Source organism: Parambassis ranga, chromosome 14 (assembly GCF_900634625.1).
Source record: "Parambassis ranga chromosome 14, fParRan2.1, whole genome shotgun sequence".
NCBI lineage: Eukaryota > Metazoa > Chordata > Actinopteri > Ambassidae > Parambassis > Parambassis ranga.
Window position 1 is genome coordinate 2,009,276 of NC_041034.1, and position 15,656 is coordinate 2,024,931.

The following is a 15,656-nucleotide window of genomic DNA, read 5'->3' on the forward strand; positions in this document are numbered from 1 at the left end:
ATGAGGTTAGGCAGCCAGCGTTTCAGAGAGAGGCTCGTCCTAATCTGCAAATCCTTCCATCGAGGTCAACTGACGGACCAGCGGCGGTGATTTCACTGTCCTAATTCAGGTGGCAGGACGTGACTCAGCGGCGCTGTCCCCGTCCCTGTCCCCATCCCTGTCACTGTCCCCGTCCTGTACGTTCACTGACAGATTATATGTGAGTGCTGTTTGCATGAAGGTCCTCAGCAGCTGTACATTATGTCAAACTATGGAGCTGACTCACTTCTGATTGGCTGAAGGTCGTCCTCTCTTCTCCAAGTAGCAGCTCAAGCTCCATCAGGATCATGTATTCACTTAACTTTTCATGATGAGCTTGACCCCGACATAAATATTTTACATGCGCTTATTCCCACGACCACAGGAGGGCGCACCTCTATGTAAAAACATCGCTAAATTGGCAAACACTGCCCCCTCTGTTTACCTTGCCAGGCTGAAAGCTATGTGCTTGAAGGATGGTTTGGACCAATCAGCATCCTCTGAGGAAGCACCGATAGTTATGTGAGCTCCTCATTGTTTTTCAGGGCAGGCTCCATAGTGGTTAAACCAGGCAATATTTACTTTTACGAGTTAAACAGTATCACCTGAATGCACCATCAGGATACACTTTAAAAGGCTCGGTGGGAACTGATGTGTCATTTCAGGTGCTGTGCTTTTACACACACACACACACACACACACAGACACACACACACACACACACACGCACTTCTTTTATGAATCTGTGTGCAAACACTGACTGACATGTGGCCTTTCGTCATCGGTTAAATAGACCACTAAAAGGCTACATTAAATTTAATGAGGGATCACGCTGCCGGGTGACAGGAGTTACATCCCCGCCCTTTCACTCTGCTCTCCATCTTTTGGCAGGATGTGTGTCCTTTTTAAAACATTTTGGCGCCTGTCAGTTAATGAGTGAATGTTCGATGTAGATGAGACGGCCTGTGTGCGCGTCGTCGTCTCTCCTCTTCGGTGTTCTATCAGTGTGTATGGAATATTAATAGAGCGGAAAAGTGCCCGGAGTGGAATGAGTTTGTGGAGCTTTCTGATGATGGCGATTAGCAGAGGAGAGGAAGGCGACGAGTGTGTGTGTGTGTGTGTGTGTGTTTGTGCTGCCTCGTTGTTAGCAGGGTTGTGAGTGTGTGTGTTAGATGAGATGAAACTAAAGAACACTTTAAATTATTTGCTGCGCTATTAATAAACAAATTTAAAGGTTCCCCGTGGAGCTTTATTATTTAGCCATCAACACCCTCAGAGACCTAAACGGAGCGTTCTCTGGGTTCCGTGATCACATGGCGAACACAGCTGGAGGTTTCAGTTCATGGATTGTACAAGAAAATCAATAAAGCAAAAAACTTTGCTGCAGCCTCCAACGACTCGCACACATAAACAACAACCTGTCGGCTGATATCCAGCTGAAGGAGGTGACTGCGTCACAGTGTAAACATGCACCCATCACTCCTGATTTCCCCCAGAATGACTGTCGGTTAACCTCTAAAATCCATCATACGTGGATGCACGCTGCCTTTCAGTGCAGTGGTACAGTTGCAGGGTGTAGTTCAGCTACAAACGGTGGCAGTGTCGACTTCCGCCTCCACCCAGTGCACAAAAGCAAGGCCAAAATACATCTGGCCTGTGGGTGCTGCCATTCCACAAGAAAATACATTATTGGAGGATTTAATTTTAACACCCTGGATAGGCGAGGTTGATGACCGGTAATGCAGTCAGCCACCAGGGGGCGATCCAGATATTTTGGCCTAACTTTTGAAGGCTGTCATCTATTTTTAATTCAATTCAATTCAGTTTTATTTATATAGCGCATTTTACAATCAGAAGTTGTCTCAAAGCGCTTCACAGAGACCCAGAGCCTGAACCCCCTTAAGAGCACTGTGGCAAGGAAAGACTCCCTTTAACAGGAAGAAACCTTGAGCAGGACCCGACTACTTAAGGAAGAACCTTCCTGCTGCTAGTCGGCCGGGTAGAGGAGGAGAAGAAGAGGGAGACAGGACAGAGAGGATGAAGGAGAGAGAGAGAGAGAGAAGAGGGAGACAGGACAGAGAGGATGAAGGAGAGAGAGAGAGAGAAGAGGGAGACAGGACAGAGAGGATGAAGGAGAGAGAGAGAGAGAAGAGGGAGACAGGACAGAGAGGATGAAGGAGAGAGAGAGAGAGAGAGAAGAGGGAGACAGGACAGAGAGGATGAAGGAGAGAGAGGAGCAAACATGCAGCAGATGAAACAGTGATTATATTCTAATGTCAGTCCATAAGTAGTAATAGTAATTTGGAGAGAGAGAGAGAGAGAGAGAGCTAGAGCGAGGCACAAAAGCCAACACAGTCAATGCTTCTGTCTCTGGCCAGGCTCGGCTTCTATAAATCTGCTCTGGTGTGGGGCTGCAGGCAGATTTATGTGGACATGTTCTACCGAGCATCATGGTGTGCATTCTTTACAGGTATTTAACGGACTTGAGTGTCTGCTCTGTGCTGCTGTATCTCAGAATGAGGATGTCATTGGATGATATTGGTTATTCTCTTGGGAGACCGCGGTGCATTGGAAGTGCACCAGTGGGGGTGATCTCGGCTAGTTGGCTTAGTACAGACTCTACATGTGTTACCTGCAACAGTTCATGCATTTCTGCTGCTTTAATACCTCCACAGGACTTGCTTTGAAAAAAACTGAACATCACGTCTCCTTTCTGGGAGGAGGAAGATCCCACCTCACGCCAGATTCCTTCTGGTCAGAAGTCACATGTTGATGTTGAACAAACTTGGATTGTTTTCTGATGTTTCATCAAAACACATCATTTCCTGTCTGTGCCAGAGGTGATAGGGGTTTTCTATTGGTCTGGGTTGACCCGTGTTAACTGTGCCAAACCATGATGACATGCGTTTTCACTGGAACATGTGGAATCGGTTTGTGAAGTGCTCAGCATTCAGCACTTTTCTGGATTTTTTTTCTGGATCTTTGTGGCCTGGAGTTCAGATTTGTTTCAGCTGTGCACTCAGTCAGTTACTCAGCATGCAGGATGCTTTTATTTAAAGAAAAAACAGGTCAGTCCAGAGTCAGCTGAGCTTCATTCATATGAATTCATGAACATGAACTGGTAGGAAACACTTGATCGACCACGATGGTTCCCATCCCCCCCCCCGTTTTTTCTGCACCCCCATGAATCGGTTCCATCATCCTCTTACACTGTCTGTCTCAATTACCTCCTCCCATCTCAGCGCCCGCCCACGTTCTGCTTGCACAAAACTAAACATGTGCACACATTAGCTGGAAACTTTTCCCCTCTCCTTGTCTTGTTTTTCAAGGTCTTGTTGCGCAGCAGGAAAAAGGCCCAGAGGAATATCACAGCCACATGCGCTGAAATTTTAATCAGGAGGAAATGGGGCGGCACAATCTTGCTTCTTCTTAGTATAAATTTGCACAGATGGACTCTTGCTGCTTGTCGGGTTCCTGTGTGATGAACTGAGGATGTCTCCCTGTGATAGAGAGGGGGAGATGTGGGGTCAAGGGAGCGGGGCGAAGAAGAGGGAGGAGGCTGAAGGGCTTTTTGTATTCCTACGAAACCTCCTCTGTGTCCAGGCAGAGGGCCAGTCATCCATCACAGGAACAGGCACGGAAACTTTGCTTTACTCCGTAACATACATCTTCACCTGACGTTAATCCAAGCCACATTTAAATTGACTTACTTTGCTGCTCGGCCTGCGGTCTTTCTTGTAAAATGTCCCAGTGTGGCGGTCAGGTCCAGATTTAGGGCCACGTTCTCTTTTTGTTTCTGCCTGCAATGGTATATGCTTATTTTCTTCTCATGTTAAAAGACAATTAGATGCTTTATATTATTGTGAAAGTATATTATTTTCACAGAAACAGATGCTGTGTGCACCTGACAGCCAGCTAATACTGTAAACTGTAAAACAAAATATTACCGTTTGTTAATTATTCATCGGAGCTAGCTCACACTGTCAGTCTGAGCTGCAGATGATGCACAATGCTGCATACCTGAGTGTGTTTTTATCAGGGAAACACAGCAAGAGAGAGACGTACAGGAGCGCCCTGCTGTCTGCTCAGAAACAAACAGAGAGAAGGAACGGACGTTAAAAAAACATCACAAACAGCAGTGAGGCTTCAAGTGGAGCAGCAGATGAAGACATTTCATCATGAAAACACGCGGCTCGTCTTTAGCCTGGTGAATTGTTTGTGACCTCCGGTTTGTTGTAGACATTTTCTGCAGATTTAATGGACACAAACTGGAGTTAGAAGTCTGAGTGAACCTGCACAGATGTGAGGGGATTGTTCGTTAGCACGGGTTAAAAAACCAAATAAATCGGTTAATGCTAAGAGGGGCAAAGTGCGTGTCTATGTGAACTGATTGGTGATTGGTGTGTGATTATACTCGAGTATCTAGGCCCTGGTCCTAAGCTGGAGGAGGATGGAACATCCTGTCAGCATTGTTGACAGGTTACTGCCTCAGGTAGAGGAGTTCAGGTATCTCAGGGTCTTTGTTCACAAGTTAGGTAAAAAGGTGATGGACAGGTGGACTGGGGTGGCGCCTGCAGTATTGAGGGCTCTGGTCTGGAGCTCTCAGTTCACCAGTCGATCTTCATTCCTACTTTCTGCTTCCTCCTTCTGCAGGATGGCTGGTCCTTACCTCAGAGATAAAGTGAGGAGGTGTAGAGCTGCTGCTCGTACTTGTTGAGCGGAGCCAGATGAGGTGGTCTGGGAACGTGGTTCAGGAGCAGGCCCAGGACACGGTGTAGGGATTGTATCTCTGGCCAGGGAACTCCTTAGATGAGCTGGAGGAGGTGGCCAGGGAGGAGGAGAAGGAGGTCTGGGTTTCCCTGCTGAGGCTGCTGCCCCTGCAACTTGACCCTAGATAAGCAGAAGAAAATGGATGGATGGATCCTGCAGGCAATATGAGCTTAGCCTACTATCTATAACAGAGCTGCACTTCTTGGAGCAAGTCAATTCAGCAACCAGATCAGCGGCAGGAGCATGAATTATATTACAGATGCAAAATCTGATGATTACAAGATGATTGGATGAGGAAGAACTACAAAAACCCCTGATCATCAGATGGATGCTCCCACATGTGCCATGTCTCTGCTTATGTACTGTACATTGGTTTGTTATTCAGGGTCATATCCCTGTAAGGCAGCAGGCTGTTTAATAATTCATGGTGTTTCATGCAGCCAGTGGTGCCATTTGTATTTAAAGTGTTTCACTAATTGCCTCCTCCCATCGAGCTAATTATTTCTCCATTGTGCTGTGATCCTGTAATTCACGATGCAGAGTCACTGAAAGTCACTGGCTGTGTGGAATGACTAAGTGGAAGCAGAAGCAGCCTTTGTATGCGGAGCTGCAGTATATCTGTGTGTATATAAAGCCTCCGCAGAGCCGTGCGTGTCGTAGCATTGATATTCTCCTCACAGGGTTGTCAAGCATGAAATAGAAGAGTACACTTTCTGTGGATAAACTCTCAGCAGAGTGCCGTTAGATAGTGAGAGCGGATGCTCTGGAGGAATCTGGAAGCTGACACTGATACTGAAAAAACAAAAATCGCATTGTGTTTGCCGCACTGTTTTATAACCACGAAAAAGATTTTTTATAGAAGCTAATTTTAGCTTGTTAGCAACAACAACTGGAGGGTTTCTAGCCAGTGGCTGCACCTCGGCGGGGTTTGGGACCGGAGGTGGCAGTGGAGCAGAAGACATCGAGCACTTGGGACTCAGCTGCAGCCAGTTACATCTGTCCCTCTATAGAACATGATGCTCTGGCTTCCAGATGAAAAATCTCTGCTAACACGTCTTACTGAATGAAGCCTGCTAATGTGGATTAACAGATGTTTTTAGAAGCTTGTCACTGATGCTTAATCTCAATTACCTGCCTGTCACATTTATCAATTAGGCTGTGTGATTAATGCCTGTTAGGCAGAGACTGTTTTAAAGACAGACTGTTTACAGACGGTCTAAAGTTTGTTGTGACTTTTCTTGAGAAAAGGTTACAAAAAGACTGTTAAGATTGAAGTCAGAATTCTTACCTTTCCTCATTTTATTTTATGAATTTTGAGATTTTCTCAGATTTTTAAGAATAATCTGAAAAAAATCTCAAAATTAGACAAATGTAAGAATTTTGACCTTCATCTTCTGAAAAAAGGAAAAACACCCTGTAACTGATTAGCTAGCTTTAGCTTAAGGCTAGCATGCTAGCATTTTTCTGCATTGCGATCTGTGAAGGTTCACTGAGCCGACCTCAAGTGGCCACTTCTGGAACTACAGTTTTCAGCAGTGGAAGTTGTTGCTGGTGTTTTTTGGTGTTGAGAAACAAAAAGGGATTTTTTTGTAGTGTCATGACATTCATGTGTTTTTTTTTTTCTTTCTTGCAGGGCGTGAACCGGATGGGAAAGGACGCTCAGGTGGGGCGTGACGGCGTGCGAAGGAAAGACTGGCACGATTATGAAGCAATCAAAAGAGACGCCTCTCGATCTGGTGGGTTCCAGAGTCCTCTTCCCCTCTGGCTGCTCCTCTTCGCTGCTGCTGCTAATGTTGGCTTGGAACGTGCATGTCATAAATACAGTTTATGTCCTCTGCAGTAATCATCCACTGAGTTTAATTTTCTGTTGGGAAAATCAGCGCTCGCACAAACAGCATGAATTAGTCGAAGTGGGTTTATCCCTGAAATGAGCCGTTAAAAGCTAAAAGTGATTTTCCACACTTGTTACCTTTTGGGAGGGGAAGTGGGTAATTTCTGCTTAATGAAACATGTATGTCTGTGGATGATTAGGGTTGTTTTTGTTCTCCGAGCCTCTGATTCTTTCTTTAATGAGTCTTCACACTATGAGGCTGTGAATATGTGAAAATGTCTGAGGCAGTTCAGACAGGAGAGGAATTCTTTTACTCTGAAAACCGAGGCTGAGGACAGAGGTAGAACATGGTATAAACATACATTATTCACTTCCTTTGTTATTTCTTATTGATACAATACAAATACAAGAGTAAGAGAAGAGCTGTAGTGATTTAACCGACAGCAGCAGCAGCAGCTGGCTTTAATGCAGAAAATGTGTTTTGAACTGCTATAAATGATAAATTCATCTGTCAAATCTTTTAATCTCTGATGGTCTTTGAATGCATCATATGTGGAAAATCCAACCAAACCATGACCTGTGGCGCAACCAGGAAGTCATGACTGACTCACATGTGACCAGCAGTCACATGACTCAAATTCAGAGAGTATTGGGCTAATCTGCAGACCTTCCTGAATCATATCTAATCTTCTAATCCTAATTAAACTGATTCAAAAATGTAAATCTAGTCAGAAAATATGTTGAAAATGCCTTTAATGTCTGAAAACATTCAATTTTTTCTTACATATTTGTCATCTTTTTCTCAGGTATTTGCTCAGTTAATGTGAGAAAATATCAGAAATGCATAGATTAGATCCTCGCAGACACGATCAGAGATCAGGGACTCTCTGGGCTCCTCCTCTGAGCAGCAGTCTCAGTTTTCTGCAGCTGCTCAGACCTTCTTGTTGTGTAGTGAGAAATGGATTTGTAGAGATTGTAAATGGCTGCTCTATGTCTTTAAGACATGGCTGAGTTCTCTCTGATTGTGCCGTTGTTTCCATTAGAGGAGCAGGATTTTACATTGCAGTGAAGAATGAGCCCACATCAGATCATAAGCATCTCAGAATGTCTGTCGCAGCACGTTTTCTTCTGCTTTCATTCAGTGATGAAATTGGCTCTGTGTTCCATTTGCTTCGGCTTCAAAAGGTCTTTAAACCATCCTGAAATGTGTTTTTGTGCTTTCTGACTAAATAGCCATGTTAAGGCGGTGCTGTGTTGGTACTGATGGAACATGATGAGATGTGTTTTGTTCTGTCTGCAGTCATTCTCAGTGCACACACTTCCTCTTTGTGAGCGCGGCCTTGAGACTCTGTCTGGATTTTTCGAATTTGATTATCCAAAAAGACAGCGGGAAGACGCATGTGCTTCCTTTTTTTGCTTTGGATTGAAGTGTTTAACGGTTGTCTAGACTTTTATGGTGGACTCTGTCTTTGTCTCATGAAGGTAACGGTGAGCAGGGGAAGCCGTTCCCGCTGACGGACGCCGACCGGGTCGACCAGGCCTACAGGGAAAACGGCTTCAATATTTATGTGAGCGACCGGATCTCCCTGAACCGCTCTGTCCCTGATATCCGCCATCCAAAGTGAGTCCTGTGTGTGTGGTAACACCACTGTATGTCTGAAGCTGTGCATGTGATGTCTGTCATTTTCATCCAATCTCAATCTGTTATTTTTATAAAGAAACTCTTTCTTTGAGAATTTACTGCAAAGTGCACAAACCTCAGGCACAGCTGCCATTTTCCTACAAAAAAAACCCAGCAGTTTCATCTGAATGGAGGTGGGAGCGGGTCACAGAGGGGCTGCAGGTTTTCATTCCAGCCAATGACTGCAGCAGGTTATTTCACAGATTGGCACTCCATCAACCGGAGAGGAAAAATGAATCACCGGCTGCAGACTTTAGCTGGATTGAAACCCTGCAGACACTCAGCCCCCTTTTGTGGCAGATGGTTGTTGTTCCCAAAAAAAAATAAAAAAAATAAATGGGGTGTGAGGCAGCGAGAGAGGGAGATGTGAGAACAGTGATGTACAAACAGCAGTGAACGTACAGGGAGGCTCAGCTTAGAACACAGGAATTCAATTATATTATTTTGTTTGTACCTGGAAATGTACAAATTTATTGGCAGACAATATCCAAATGTACACCTGTAAATTGTTATTTTATTTGTATTTTCTAAATGTTCTGTTTATTTATGATTTTTTTAATAGAAAGTGTAATTTCTTTCTGAAATTTGAGGTAATTTCTCACAAATGTACAACTGTAATGTCATAAATCCAAGTGTGTTGGTTTTTCTCTTCATTTTGGCCCTGATACTGCACATCGGAGCCTTATTATGATCAGCAGAAATCAGACACATGCTGTTGGGAAAAGGAGTCACTGTGCCGCCTGGTACCGGGCAGGGACAGCTGGTGGAGTCTCTGCAGTCTGCTGTGTCCACAAACATTTGACAGGAAAGCCTTGGTCCACACATGGACAGGTGTGGATGCAGACTTCATGATCCTCCAAAGAAACAACAGTAGCTGTTTATTTCTACATGTCTTAATAGGGTATAGCAGGGTTGTCCAATAACCGGAAGGTTGGTGGTTCGATCCCAACTCCTCCCTAGTCACTGTTGTGTGTTCTTGAGCAAGACACTTCACCCTAGCCTGTGGCGCGCCTTGCTAGTAATTGTATGACACTGCTTGGCAGCAGCCTTAACGAATTTCTACGAACGGATTACTAAAGTATCTAAAATAAATAAAAATTAATGAACAATTTCTCCAAATCCTCTCACATGTGACCAGCAGTCACATGACAAAGGTTCAGGAAGTCCTTCTCCTTGTTCTTGTCCAGTTCTGCTGAGTTTGTTTGCATCTTTATTTGTCGAGCTGGGTGCGTCGCGGCTCATTACAGCGAGCGCAGTTTGAAATAATTCCAATGATCGATGTGTCCGGCTCATTCACAGGACGGCTGTTACTCTGACCGACAGCCAGGCGGTGGCGGCGCACCGCACAGCACTCGTGTGCTTATACACAACATACTCGTGTGTGCACAACAATAGCTGTAGATTTTAGTCCGTGTTCTTGTTCATGTTTCTAACAGTCGGCTTCCGTCTCGGTGGGTTTTGGTCCCGTATGAAAGGGAAGGTTTTAAATGCTAATTGTGAGCAGGTAAGAAGACCCTCAGACCCTAACCTGACGGTGCTGCGGCGCGCTCCACCAGCCCGACCTCAACAATGCGTTGCTCTTTAATAAGACGTAATGAAGCGTTCCACCTGCTGGCCCTTTCTCTTCTCTTCTCTCACTCTGAGAGATCAGGAGGGGAATCTGCAGAGACAGTAATTATCTCTGAGTCTCTCCGGCCCGTCAGGCTGCCTGAGCCTCTCTCTCTCTCTCTCTTTGTCTCGGTGTCTCTCCATCATGTCACTCGGTGAGTGAGAGTGAAATGAATGAGTGAACGCTGCTGGGAGGTCTGGGCCTGCTGAGGACTGATGTGGCACCTGGCTGTCAGACACCTGCCACTCTGCTGTCACTCTGACCAAACAGAGACTCCAGCTCTCTGCACCGCCCGTCTCCTCCAGCTGCTCCTCTGGGGATGTTAAATCACGTTCTTTAACAGCACCCTGTTAGCACCTTCCTTTTGTTGCATTCAGGGATTTTAGAAATTCTCATCATGACAGGAATGAGCCGACTCACAGTGCAAACGTCCTTCTACCGCGACCCCCTCTCCCACCTCTACTCACGCTCCACCTCTGGTACTGGGAGTAAAGGTGGAGTAACATGGTGGTGGACAGAACCTTGCACAACGACTCGAAACAGCTCTTCAGGACACTCTGTCCTTAGTATTATAGGACTTATTATTCGGTCTGTGGAGCAGCTAAAGCTACACATCGACCTGGCTCCACGGCAGGTTCGGGTTTCATTTTTACTGGAGAGAATATTTTAGTACCTTCTCACCTCCAGCATGTTGACCTCATCCAGCTCTTCCCTGGTAGTCCCAAGGCTAGATAGGATGTTCATCCATCCATCCATCCACTCATCCATCCATCCATCCTTCCATCCATTCATCCATCCATCCATCCCTCCATCCATCCATCCATCCATCCATCCATCCATCTATCCTTCCATCCATCCATCCCTCCATCCATCCATCCATCCATCCATCCATCTATCCTTCCATCCATCCATCCATCCATCCCTCCATCCATCCTTCCATCCATCCATCCATCCATCCATCCATCCATCCATCCATCCATCTATCCATCCATCCATCCTTCCATCCATCCATCCATCCATCCATCCATCCATTCATCCATCCATCCATCCATCCATCCATCCTTCCATCCATCCATCCCTCCATCCATCCATCCTTCCATCCCTCCATCCATCCCTCCATCCATCCATCCATCCTTCCCTCCATCCATCCACTTATCCACCCATCCATCCATCCATCCATCCATCCATTATTTTGCTGCACCCTTTATTTATATGCCAGCATTGTTACTGTTGAACCTTCAAAACTGTTGCATTCGTGTGGGTATTTATTTATTTTTGTACCTTTGTGACTTGTTTCTAACAGTTTCATGTGGTGCAGCTGAGCCTTGTGTGTGTGACTAATGATATTTTAGCGGTAAAGCTACATCTCTTCAATGGGAAAAAAACATGTTTATGATGGTGTTTGTTATTTGTGTGTGTGTGTAGCTGCAAACAGAAGCTGTACGGAGAGAAGCTGCCCAACACCAGCATCATCATCCCGTTCCACAACGAGGGCTGGTCGTCGCTGCTGAGGACCGTTCACAGCGTGCTTAACCGCTCCCCTCCACAGCTCATCGCCGAGGTCATCCTGGTGGACGACTTCAGCGACAAAGGTATGAAAACAGACACACGCAGAGCTGTCGACAGTGAGGTCGAAGCCTGCTTCTCTCTCTCTCTCTCTCTCCCGCTGACTCACACACAGACACACACATAGCTGCTCACATACACAAAAACCTGTGAGTCATTTGTTTGCAAGCATTGTTGACTGTTGCACAAATAATGAGGAAACAAGAGCGTTTGCCAGATTCTGTGGAGGCCTGAATGTGATCTTCAGAGTGTATACATGTCCTACACACACATACACACACATGCACTGGTGCAATCTGCCATTTGTTGTCAAGTCGAGAGCACTGCAGTTCTTCACCCTGAACATGTGTGTATTTCTGATCGTCTGTGTGTATCAGGTCGCACTGTGTTGGTTTTTCAGCCGGTAGAGTCTGCTGCTAATTTCTGTTTTGCTCCCTGTTCCTGTGTAAGTTTGCTGCAAGTGTTGCAGCTTCTCGACTTGCGCGTTTATCTCAGACTTTTGTGTATGTGTTTGGAGCTGCTGCTGACTGCGGTAACCTCTGAACAGATGGCCGTGATGAGGCCGTTTCTGCTGCTGCTGCTAGCGAGGTTAGCTGCAGGAATAATCTGGTGTCTGGGGTTGTGTCGGTGTTCTCACACAGGCGGCCTAATCGGTTTGAACTGCGGAGTTAATGTACAGCTTTGAACTCTTACATAATAAATCGTGGGGACAAGTGCAACGTTATCAGCAGGGCGAGAAGATGATATTCATCACAAGGCCTGATCTGTGCGATGCATAATTTCCTGTTCACTTTTCCATTTCCTTAGATATTAAATAATGCAGTAAAATTATACGGAGGGAGGAAAAAAAGAAGAAGGAGCGTTTTTATCAGGCGTTTAGGGGTAAAATGCTGCTGTTGGTTGTGTTTAATGAGTCAGAGTTGCTGTTTTATTAAACCCTTTCAGGAAAGACATGTAAAAGCAGCAAGAATTGTTAGACTTTCAATGTTCTGATGGTCCTTGAATGCATCATTTTACACCCTGTGTCTGTGAGTTTAGCGACTCCTGACTGACGTGCAGGCTTTCTACATTTGACTGTGTGTGGTAAAAATAGTTTATCAGTCTTTATGACTGTGTGACAATACAATGAAGGGCTTGTGTGTAAATTTCTAGTTATGATTGTTTTCTCAGGTCCCGTTCACACTGGAGAAAGTCAATCCAGAGTGGGATTGAATCCAGATCCAGAGCCTGGCGCATGTGTTTTTTGTTTTTGTCCCGTGTCGCTCGTTCTTTTGTTTTTCGGTTCAAAAAGCAGTTTATTCCTTTGTAGCCCTGTGGAAAATAAACTCGGGGCAAAGCTGTCGTAGTTCAACGGTTGTTTACATACGGCTTTTGTATGCGACCCGGACACTGTCTCTGTGAACCGGAAATATCACGTCGCTAGCGGGATTCACTAGCCGCATTTGTGTTTAGACCTGAGCCAGATGTAAGCCAATCCGGCTCCGAGAGGTGGATCGAGATCTATCTGGATATATCCGGATTCACGTTGTTCAGACTCAGAAAAAAACTATCCGGATATATCCAGATACGGCCCGAATCCCGCTGTAGCAGGATTGATTTCCCCAGTGTGAACGGGTCATAGAGCTGCAGGACGTTGCTCCATGGTGGCAGTGATACTGAGGCCCGGCTGTAATAACTGATGCTGTTTTGTTTCTGTCTGTCACTGCTGACACGAGGAAGACAAACGTTGATGAGATGTTTGCTGCAGTTCTATTTTCTGAGGTTCTAATTAGTACCCGGATTCTGTGTGGTGTAATTATAGCCTCGCTGCAGAGCGCCGTTCTTCCCTCTATTTCTTTTTAATATCCTAATTAATGCAACTCTTCCTGTTTGTCTCAGAGGATACCTGATGATTTGTCTGCTCTGACTTTGTGTTGTTGAAAAACTTTTGTGTTGGGGTTCCGGAGAGTCTTCGGTGGATTGTGCCTGGAGGTGTGACCTCATGTTGTGGGTGTTTTTTGAGGTAAACAGTACGCCTGGATAAAAACACAAAGAACGGCGCAGCGCCAGTGCTCATCATGAGTGGAGCATCATCAGATTTAAGGCGGGGGTCAGATGGCTTTCGTTGATAGTTTCTGTTTATTTGTTCCCCGCTGTGCTCTGCTCCTCGGGTTCTCTTCACGCCGCAGAGCCGCCGCGGTGCCATTTTAAAACACGTCTGCTGTTCTCGCTGCTGCTCCAAATATTTGCACAGAGCTAGTTTGAATGTTTTATGAATGTCGGGGTGTAATGATATTCAAACTGGACTGAAACACATACAGAGAACTTAAACAAATGTATTTTGTATTCTGAGGGGTTAGAGTATGTGAAGCTTTGCTTGATCTGCTACAGTCTGAGGTTTTTGGTGGTTCTCCTCCCATCAGCAGCGTGTTTTAAGTCCTACCTCTGTGTTTTATGACCTGATCATTCTAAAAGATGGGTTTTTTAGACATTTCTCCTTTTGGATTCACTGCTATCATTCAGAACCATGATACTAAAACTAGGTCTCTATGCTGGAATGATGCGTTTCATCCAAACGTCTCTTTTTAAACAGGTTTCATAGGTGCACAAGCTCTTTCCCCCTGGGATTAATAAAGTGTTTCTGATTCTCATTCATTATGGTGTTTGGTTAAAGTCTCACCTGTGTTTTCACAGTGATGATTAGAATCTTCTGTTCCACCCACGAGCAGCGGGTGGAGGTTGGGGTGACATTGCATCCAGCAATATTTACATCCATATTCATCAGTTTTCAGTACGTACCGTCTTGTCAGGGTAAAGTGATCTCCGTCCTCGCTCTTGCTCTCTCTCTCTCTCCCATGCTCGGGTCATTCAGGCAGAACACTGAGTCACAGATAACATGCAAACACTGAAACCTGCCGTCTCCTGTAATGTCCCTCCGCCTCTCCTCGTCTTCATGTCCCTAATCTCTCCTTTGATTGGTTGTCATTTCCTGACATCTCTTTTCTTCACGCCGTGATTCATCGCTCATCTATTGACGTCTCTTCCTCTTCTTCTTCTTCATGCTTCTATCACTTCTTTCAGCGTGTCTGCCCTCTGAGATGTTTTCACACTTTTCTTAAACATTTCTTTTTATTTCATCCTTTTTTCTGGCCTTACTCTGGATTGATTTGTCTCATGTTCTTTTTTTCTCACTTTCATTAAAGTTTTAGACGTTGAAACTACTTGGATAAGACAAGGAAAACATCGTAGTGATGGAGTGACACGTTTGCCAGCAGTCTTTTTAAAGTTTTCCTCTTCTTTTGTTTCTGTCGAGGCTTGGGGTCATTCTTTCCACTTCCTGTTTGTTGCCCTCGTGTGTTCATGTGATTGTAGCAGTTTGACATGTTGTTTGTTGCAGATGGGAGAATAAAATGTGTTTAATGTTAAGCATCAGTTAAGTGTAAGTTCCAAAATAAAAGGACGGTTTAGTTCCTCAATTGGCCATTTGAGGCTCGCTAAGATCATTTCCTCGGTCATGGTGACCGAGGTGAAAGTGTGTGGCAGCCCTTTTTAACCACACACATCAAACAGACACCACCTGTGTGTCGCCTTCTCTTATCTTTGTCGTCTCATACGAAGCGAGTCAGAGTAGACATGGGTATCGTTCTGAATGTGTCAGCCTCGTATTTTTCCTTCATATCTCATCTCTTGCGCTCACTTGTCTTCATAGCACAGTTTCATTAAACCAGAGACAGTGTGAGTCCAGATGTATCCATCATGGCCACTGGTGTTCTGGTGACAGAGGCCCACTGAGCCTCACCACAGCCTGTCACTGGCTGCAGATGGATCATCTGATTATTATTCCCTCCTTCGTCTCATGGGTTCAAAAACCTTTTTGATTGTTTAAAAGTCAGCCTCATATCCCGGAGACAGTCTGACATGTCTTTAATGGCGTTTATCATGCAAAAAAAACAGAAGCAGACATGAATTTAGCAGTTAATGAGGGATACTGTGAGAGAAGATGTTACTATACTGTTTGAGCTGCAGCACGTGGACCTGAACGCGAGCCTGACCAATACAACTTGAACCTGATTAGTTTGCTCACGCTGCGGTCTGAGTAAGCACAAGTGAAGTGCTGGGCTGCAGCTGCTGGCAGCCAGACAGGTGAGAAATTAAAAGTCGGTTGTAATGGAAGCAGGCGCCCTTCTTCTTTTTTGATGTTA

The 15,656-nt window shown here is 45.2% G+C and overlaps 1 protein-coding gene across 1 annotated transcript in view; it reads left to right on the top strand.

Moving 5' to 3' along the window:
* LOC114445785 (polypeptide N-acetylgalactosaminyltransferase 10-like) overlaps positions 1–15,656 on the top strand; it is a 67,316-nt gene that overhangs the window by 18,785 nt on the left and 32,875 nt on the right. Inside the window, exons 2-4 of the mRNA XM_028420996.1 lie at positions 6,422–6,524; positions 8,102–8,240; positions 11,335–11,501. Of these exons, the coding sequence (XP_028276797.1) occupies positions 6,422–6,524; positions 8,102–8,240; positions 11,335–11,501 (409 nt within the window). The remainder of the gene's footprint in view (positions 1–6,421; positions 6,525–8,101; positions 8,241–11,334; positions 11,502–15,656) is intronic.